Source organism: Ranitomeya imitator, chromosome 2, assembly GCF_032444005.1.
Source record: "Ranitomeya imitator isolate aRanImi1 chromosome 2, aRanImi1.pri, whole genome shotgun sequence".
In the NCBI taxonomy this organism is placed as follows: domain Eukaryota; kingdom Metazoa; phylum Chordata; class Amphibia; order Anura; family Dendrobatidae; genus Ranitomeya; species Ranitomeya imitator.
Genome location: NC_091283.1, coordinates 34,869,799 through 34,879,859, shown reverse-complemented (window position 1 = coordinate 34,879,859; position 10,061 = coordinate 34,869,799). Strand labels below are relative to the sequence as shown.

Genomic DNA, 10,061 nt, shown 5'->3' with positions numbered 1-10,061 from the left:
AACTACAATTGTTTCACCTTCTACTAAAGGTCTGACAGCTACTGAAGTATCAACTACCACTGAAGGACCAACTACAAGTGAAGCTCCAAATACAACTGCTCCACCAACTACTAGTGTTGCCCTAACTACTACAGAAGCTTCAACGACTACTATTTTGACAACAATTACTACTGAATCTCAAACTAGTACCAGTGCACCAGTTTCTACAGAAGCACCAACTACCACTACCATTGCACCTACTACAACTGAAGCATCAACTACTACTGAAACGCAAACAACCCTGGAAGCATCATCTACCACTGAAGCTCTAATTACAACAGCATCACCAACTTCTACTGAAGTGTCAACCACTACCATTGTATCACCCACTACTAAAGCACTAACAATTACAGAAGTATTAACTACCACTGAAGCATCAACTACTTTTGAAGCTCCAGCTACAACTGTGGAGCCAATTACTACTGAGTTCATAACTACTACTGAAGCATCAACTACAACTGCACCACTAACTACTACTGACACCCAAACTAATACAGACGCCTCAATGAATACCATCTTGACAACAATTACTACTGAAACCCAAACTAGTACCATTGCGCCAACTACTACTGAAGCCTCAGCTACCACTACCATTGCACCTACTACTTCTGAAGCAGCAACTACTACTGAGATGCAAACAACCTTTGAAGCATTAACTACCACTAAAGCTCGATCTACAACTGTATTGCCAATTACATCTGTAGAGCCAACTACTACAGAAGTCATAACTACCACTGAAGCACCAACTACAACTGCATCACCTACTACTACTGAAGCCCCAACCATTACCATTGTATCACCCACTACTCAAGCACTAACAACTACTGAAGTATCAGCAGCCACTGAAGCAACCACTACTGGTGAAACTCCAACTTCAACTGCACCACCAACTACTACTGACACCCAAACTACTACAGAAGCCTCAACGACTACCATTGTGACAACAATTACTACAGAAACTAGTACAAGTGCACCAACTACTACTGAAGCCCCAACTACCAATACCATTGAAGCTACTACTACAGAAGCATCAACTACCACTGAAGCTCCAACTACAACTGTATTGCCAATTACATCTGTAGAGCCAACTACTACAGAAGCCATAACTACCACTGAAGCAACAAATACAACTGCATCACCAACTGCTACTGAAGCCCCAACCACTACCATTGTGTCACCCACAGGTAAAGCACTAACAACTACTGAAGTGTTAACTACCACTGAAGCATCAACTACTTTTGAAGCTCCAACTACAACTGTGGAGAAAATTACTACTGAAGTCATAACTACTACTAAAGCACCAAATACAACTGCACCACCAATGACTACTGAAGCCCAAACTATTGCAGAAGCTTCAACTACTACCAATTTGCCAACAACTACTACCGAATTTCAAACTAGTACAATTGCACCAACTACTACTGATTTCACAACTACTACTGAAGTATCAACTACAACTGCACCACCAACTACTCCTGACGCCCAAACTACTACAGAAGCCTCAATGACTACCATTTTAACAACAATTACTACTGAAACCCAAACTAGTACCATTGCGACAACTACTACTGAAGCACCAACAACCACTACCATTGCACCTACTACTACTGAAGCATCAACTACTACTGAAACGCAAACAACCTTGGAATCATCAACTACCACTGAAGCTCTAACTGCAACTGTATTGCCAATTATATCTGTAGAGCCAACTACTACAGAAGCCATAACAACCACTGAAGAACCAACTACAACTGCATCACCAACTGCTACTGAAGCCCCAACTACTACCATTGTTTCACCCACTACTCAAGCACTAACAACTACTGAAGTATTAACTACCACTGAAGCACCAACTACTTTTGATGCTCCAACTACAACTTTGGAGCCAATTACTACTGATTTCACATCTACTACTGAAGCATCAACTACAACTGCACCACCAAATACTACTGACACCCAAACTACTACAGAAGCCGCAATGACTACCATTTCGACAACAATTTCTACTGAAACCCAAACTAGTACCATTGCACCTACTACTACTGAAGCATCAACTACTACTGAAACGCAAACAACCCTGGAAGCATCATCTACCACTGAAGCTCCAACTACAACTGCATTGTCAGCTACTACTGTAGATCTAACTAATACTGATGTCACAACTGTTACTGTAGAGCCAAGCATTGCAGCAGTCACAGCATCTACTGAAGCACCTACTACAACTGCAACACTAACTACTACTGAAGCCCAAATTACAACAAAAATCTCAACTACTACCATTGTGTCAACAACTTCTCCCGGAAATCAAAATAATACCATTGCACCAACTACTACTGAAGTCCCAACAATTACCACTACAGCAACTACTGCTGAAGCTCCTACTACAACTGTATTCATAACTTCAACTGTAGAGCCATCTACTGCCTCAATTACTAGTCTTGTGCCAAAAACTACTACTGAAATTCAAACTGCCATTGCACAGAAAACCACTGACACACCAACTACTACAGAAACACCAACTACGAGTGGACCAACTACTACTGAAGCCTCAACTATTACCATTGTGCCAACAACTACTGAAACCCAAACTAGTACCATTGCACTAACTACTACTGAAGCTCCAACTACCCCGGAAGCATCAACTACCGCTGACATTCCAACTATAACTGTATTGCCAACTGCTATTGTAGATCAAACTTCTACTGAAGTCACAGCTATTACTGTAGAACCAACTTCTACTGATGTCACAACTTCTAATGAAGCACCAACTACAACTGAACCACCAACTACTACTAAAACTGCTATCATTGCGCCAACTACTACTGAAGGATCAACTACTGTTGAAGTTCCAACTACTATTGTAGGGCTAACTACTACTGAAGTCACAACTACTTCTGAAACACCAACATCAGTCACTACTGAAGCAACAACTATTACTGAGATTTCAACTACTACTTTAGCGCCAACTACTACAGAAGCATCAACTACTGCCATTGCACCAACTATCACTAAAGCACCAACAACTACCGAAGCCCCAATTACTACTGTATTGGCAACTGCTACTAAAATCCCAACTATGTCTGAAGCACCAACTACAACTACACCACAAACTACTACTAAAGTTCCAACTACTGCTGAAATCCAAATTAATACCATTGCATCAACTACCACTGAAGCACAAACAACTACTTTAGCACAAACTACTAAAGAAGCCTCAACTATGACCATCGTGCCAACAACAAACACTGAAACCCAAACTACTACCATTGCACTAAGCACCACCGAAACACCAACTACCACATTAGTCCAAACTAATACTTTAAAACCAAGTACTGCAGAAATCCCAGCAACTACTGTAGCGCTAACTACTACTGGGGCTCCTTCTACAACTGTATTGCCAACGCCTACTATAGAGTCCACTATGACTAAAGTCCCAATTACTACTATAGCCCCAACTACAACTGTATTTCCAGCTATTACTATAAAGTCCACTACCACTGAAGTCCCAGCTTCTTCTGAAGCATTAACTACTAGTGTAGAGCCAACTACAATTTTGTCTCCTTCTACAGTTGCAGGTTTAGTTACTACGTCAGTGCTAACTACTACTTCAGCACTAACTACTACATCTACAACTACTGCTCCAGCTCCAACTACTACTGCATTACCAACTAGTAGTGCAGATCCAACAACTCCAGTTTCATCTAAAGCATCAACTCTAGGCCTAAATTTAACTCCAACTCCTACTACTACTGCAGTTTTGACCACTACACAAGCTCCAACAATAACTGCAGTGCCAACTTCTTCTATAGCTCCAATTACTTCAGGACTGACTTCTACTCCAGCATCAACAACTTCCAATCTAGCATCAACCGTAGTTCGAGCACCAACATCTACCATAGCTACTACTGCTATTGAAGCAACAACTACTTCTCCAGCACAACCTACTACTGTGGCATCAACAACAACTACTGGAACAACAACATCAACAGTTTCTCCAACAACTTCAACCTCTGAGGTACGACGCACGACTACAGCTACTGCTACAGCTCCAATTGCCTCAAATAGACCCGTTACTGCTCCAGAACAAAATACAACAACCTCCAATAGTAAGTATAAAACAGGGCGTGACACCATTCTATATTTTAATATTTAAATTGTTATTCTAGCTGGACTGAATTATGCAATGCAAGGATACATACTGTGTGTACGCACCAATTTTAAGATCTGGTTGCTGAAAATGAACCAAAATTTTTTGTTTGTCTGTAATGCTGATAATTTCCTACTATCAGAAGGGCATGAAGTTTTACAAGACACGCACTCCGATACAGTTATTGAGATCTACATCCATGGACCATGATAGATTTAGATTTTACACAACATAAATTATATTATTTACTATTCATTTTGTGACCACTAAACTTTACTTTTCAAGAAAAAAAAGAAAATTCAATGGCCATTGTGTCCCCACAATCAACATGAAAAATTACCTGGATGGACTATATGTCGGACAAAACTCTGTCACCTAAGGCTACTTTCACACTAGCGTTTTTTGACGTACGTCGCAATGCGTCGTTTTGGAGTAAAAAGGCATCCTGCAAAGTTGCCCGCAGGATGCCTTTTTTCTCCATAGACTTTCATTAGCGACGCATTGCGACGTATCGCCACACGTCACATCCATCGTGCGACGGATGCGTCATGTTTTGGCGCACCGTCGGCACAAAAAAAGTTACATGTAATGTTTTTTTGTGCGTCAAGTCTGCCATTTCCGGCCGTGCATGCTCGGCCGGAACTCCGCCCGCTCCTACCTGGACCTTACAATGGGGGCAGCGGATGCGTTGTAAAACTGCATCTGCTGCCCCCGTTGTTCATTTTTTTTACAGTTTGCGTCAGTACGTCGGGCCGACGCATGGCAACAACCCCGTACCGACGCAAGTGTGAAAGTAGCCTAACAGTTGGATGATGTATCCTGTTGAACATGACAACCCTTCTGTTCTGTCCTCTTTTATTGTAGGCAGTCAAGAGTTACACTAGGGTACTTGTGACCTATAAGAAACACTTATTCTGTAGTCCCACATTTCATTCACATAGAACCATTTACATCTTTCTCTTTTCCTTACACCTTCATCTTAAATATGGTGCTGTAACACACTAATCTTCACAAAACTGCACACTTTATGCAGTGCTTTATGACTTTCTCCCACTATCTTTATAGCTAACCTGTGAGCTGAGACGTTCCCTCACTATTCAGATTCATCGCAAAATGGCCGCTGCATTTCCTGAATCTGCTTCTGTTGATAATATCTCTTCTGCTTGGCTGTGCTATAGCTTGTGATGTGATAACTAGAAGACTTTATGGGGAAGCCTTCCATTTTCGACAATTCACCTGAAGCGAATTGCATATTATTTGAGTTTGCTGGGTTGAAAGAATTTTTAAAAATTTGCCTCAAATCACTGTGATCATCTTTAATACTCATAGTGCCTAAGTGTATGGCATACACATGCATACTTTCAAAAAATATACACATCTATACCCATATTACAGAAATGTATACAATACACATATAAATTATGCACCTACAGTAGATATATACTATATACACATGACATAAAATTTCACACATACAGTAGACACACATTACATAGAAATTACACACATAACACATTTATTTATACAGCAACATATCCACAAAACACACATTCGTGCACACATAAAATACATATTACTCATACATATCTATACACAGATTCTCTCTGATGACTTTCCTCTGCAAATTCAGAAAGGAGAGGGAGGAGAAAAAGAGGATCTTGAGATTCTTTCATTTTACAACCTCCATTTCTACCAAACCAAACTCTTGCAACAAGGATCCATGCTGCTTCCATCCTAGGACATATCATTATTAAGGTCTAATAGGTTATCAACCAAAGACATGGTGGTAAATGTTTAGCTCCAAATTCACCATCAAATATTGTTCTCTTTTGTAGAATGTAAACTTAAGGTCCCCAGATAAGCTCTACATATCTAGAGGGCCCGGTCAACCCTGTAAATTGAGTGTCCTTCATCTTGGCACTATTGATAAATGACCAGCTGTGCCCGATTACCCAATTTGCTTAGCATTTTCTTCACTTTACCAATAATTAGTCTGAAATCTGACAAAATTGACAGACTTAATTTAGTAAGTTAGTGCAAATGGAACCACACCAAATGATATAGTTATCGCTAATGGGCAGCAGAATTAGATATTTCTCTTTTTCCCTAATTTTTGGCACATAATAATAGAGTTTTCATATAAATCTTCTGGTAGTAGTTCTTTGATACCAACGTTTATAATATAATTATATGTCTGCTCTTATTTATAGGTCCTGTTGATGAACGCCTTCCGTTTTGGGGAGTAATTCTAATATCAGGCGGTGTTGCACTTGGCGCTATTTTGGCAGTAGTTGCAATATCTTTTGTGAGTATCAGTCATATCTTAAATTAAATGGATATTGTACAATTAGTAACTTTACTATACTGTATCTGTATCTGTATTCCGGAGACCGGCTTTCTTCATGTGTCTGAATAGTCGACATATAGTCCTGTAAGAATATATAGTAACTTGAGGTCTGGGAAAGCTTGTTAGTCCCGTAAGGGTCCAAAGTCAACCTCAGCCATATTAAAAGGTATTTTACTTATAGTTAAAAGAAATCTTTGATAACGACTGTACAATATGGAAAAAAGCTGATAATCAGAAATTTTGCTTTTGTCGCAGGTCTTTTCTTTATTTAGTTTTGGAAGTTTCCTGAGTTTTGGCACATACACCCTTCCAACTGTTGCACCTACTGCCATCAGTGTTTTGCCGACTACCACAGTCACTATGCCAGCCCCAACATATCCAACATACCATACTCATAGTAACTTTATGAGCAATAACTCTGAACTCCCTCGTTTTAATCGACCGGAATTGCAACCAAGACAACCACCTCGTCAACCGCTCCGTTGACCAACTTGTTACCCGAATCAAAGATACTGGCGCTCACTTTGTAAACCAAACGGATACCCATTCGGCTGCAAAGATGAGAGAAGGAATAGTCCTCCAACTTTCTACATTGCCTACACTTGGTTCACCTATTATGAAGAAATCCTTTCACTTTGACTATTGCTGTCATTTATGACTTGAGATGATGCACTCAGTATTATTTTTATTCAATTTTCTTTGACCGAATAACTTGACCAGAGTGTTCATTGCTGTCAGAGCCTCATCCAAACAAATCATGATATTAACCACTAAGATATCTATTAAGACAACCATATTAGTGATGACCAAGTCAACTGCTTTGGTGACCATCTAGACAACCATCTCCCCAACGTCCTGTGCAATTACTACACAATCACCACAATGCAAGATTAATTCAATATGCAATTTTACTTATCTCAATCTCCTTGTCCCAAGTATTAATGACTTATAACTATAAATATTTGATTATAGAAGTTGTTTAAAATGTACCAGTCAAATGAAGCCAATAATGGCTAAGAAAGTAAGCGAATAGTAGAGATGGTCGAAAATGTAGCTTTTCGCTCTAGTACAGTTTACAGCTGGGCTATCTCCGTAGTTCACACTGTCATTAATGGAGGAAGCAGCCGAAATGTTGGCCTTTTTGATATTGTTTTCTTCCCTTGCTTGTCTACCATTGGTACTTTGACTTCTCAAAAGTTAGGTTGGACCAAAACTTAATAAACGTCGACAGCTAATTCTATGAATGCGCCATCAGTTTCTAAAGCTCTTTTTATTTCAATGTATTGTTTTATAATAAGTTTCCAGCAGGGCTGGAGGCCATTCTACTTATTTGAAAGTCATGTTTGATAAAGTCTTTCATTTTTGTTTTACCGTAATTGTAAAAGATATGAAATTTTTTTACTTTTGAGAATGATCTCTGTATTTATTTATATATATCTATATATGAAGGATGTAATATTGTAACTACATGAAATAAACTTTATTTAAATGTTTTTATTTTAAACCAAGGTCCTTGGATCATTTACTTAAAAACTGGTTTTTTACCGATACATTGTGTTGCGCCTCTTGAGGAGGGAAGAGCAAACATGCTTCGCCACCTCGATTTTGAACCAGAGTATTGCTTTAGGACAGAAATGCTCAACCTATTTAAGTCCATAGACCAAACTATTAGATGGAATCAATTCAAAGACAAAAGCTTATATTTTAAGTGAGTTGCTCAAATGGCCGTGTATTTCATTAATCCACCAAAAAACAATAAAATCACACACATACATTGTCATATATCCACATCATCTATTCCTTACTGGGGTGCCACTCAATGGTCAGAAGACCCTGGTTCTGCCAATGTTTAGTGATCTTAAAAATGACCAATTATGGAACTTCATTCTGACTTGAAAAATACCATTAAGTGGCCTCCAGACACAAAGAAACATGTATTCGGTATGATATTTGTGTGCTATCAAATTCATCATTTACCATCAAATCCATTACAATTGTTCCCCAAATTTACAATTCTGGCTAGTCCAAATGAGGCCAATCACTAACTTCAATAATAAAAGGGTTCAAAAATGTATGAAACGCTGGTGTTAATGAATATGATCAGGGATACTGTTCTGTCGCTGACTGTAAGTCCAAGAGAATGGCTGGAATTTCCTGTGCAGTGGACCACTAAACATTCCCCTGCCTAAGCCTGAGGTCCATGAGAAAACTGGTTGACCATGTATTTTTAAATGATGCAAGCAAGTTCCTGGATTTGATATTCATGAAACTGATGCTTTGATTTCTATCACCTTTTTATGTCACTTTCTGTTCCTAACATGTTGTCAGGGTTCGATTCATGGCTTGACCACCAACTCTAATTACATAGTAACATAGTAACATAGTTAGTAAGGCCGAAAAAAGACATTTGTCCATCCAGTTCAGCCTATATTCCATCATAATAAATCCCCAGATCTACGTCCTTCTACAGAACCTAATAATTGTATGATACAATATTGTTCTGCTCCAGGAAGACATCCAGGCCTCTCTTGAACCCCTCGACTGAGTTCGCCATCACCACCTCCTCAGGCAAGCAATTCCAGATTCTCACTGCCCTAACAGTAAAGAATCCTCTTCTATGTTGGTGGAAAAACCTTCTCTCCTCCAGACGCAAAGAATGCCCCCTTGCGCCCGTCACCTTCCTTGGTATAAACAGATCCTCGGAGAGATATTTGTATTGTCCCCTTATATACTTATACATGGTTATTAGATCGCCCCTCAGTCGTCTTTTTTCTAGACTAAATAATCCTAATTTCGCTAATCTATCTGGGTATTGTAGTTCTCCCATCCCCTTTATTAATTTTGTTGCCCTCCTTTGTACTCTCTCTAGTTCCATAATATCCTTCCTGAGCACCGGTGCCCAAAACTGGACACAGTGCTCCATGTGCGGTCTAACTAGGAATTTGTACAGAGGCAGTATAATGCTCTCATCATGTGTATCCAGACCTCTTTTAATGCACCCCATGATCCTGTTTGCCTTGGCAGCTGCTGCCTGGCACTGGCTGCTCCAGGTAAGTTTATCATTAACTAGGATCCCCAAGTCCTTCTCCCTGTCAGATTTACCCAGTGGTTTCCCGTTCAGTGTGTAATGGTGATATTGATTCCTTCTTCCCGTGTGTATAACCTTACATTTATCATTGTTAAACCTCATCTGCCACCTTTCAGCCCAAGTTTCCAACTTACCCAGATCCATCTGTAGCAGAATACTATCTTCTCTTGTATTAACTGCTTTACATAGTTTTGTATCATCTGCAAATATTGATATTCTACTGTGTAAACCTTCTACCAGATCATTAATGAATATGTTGAAGAGAACAGGTCCCAATACTGACCCCTGCGGTACCCCACTGGTCACAGCGACCCAGTTAGAGACTATACCATTTATAACCACCCTCTGCTTTCTATCACTAAGCCAGTTACTAACCCATTTACACACATTTTCCCCCAGACCAAGCATTCTCATTTTGTGTACCAACCTCTTGTGCGGCA

General features: G+C 39.6%; 1 protein-coding gene across 1 annotated transcript; it reads left to right on the top strand.

Annotated features, from left to right (window-relative positions):
• Positions 1-350: 350 nt before the first annotated feature.
• LOC138661614 (mucin-2-like) lies at positions 351-7,981 on the top strand. The gene is made up of 3 exons (XM_069746438.1): positions 351-4,145; positions 6,397-6,491; positions 6,789-7,981. Exons 1-3 carry the CDS (start codon positions 545-547, stop codon positions 7,017-7,019), a joined length of 3,927 nt encoding a protein of 1,308 aa, XP_069602539.1. The 5' UTR covers positions 351-544; the 3' UTR covers positions 7,020-7,981.
• Positions 7,982-10,061: the final 2,080 nt, after the last annotated feature.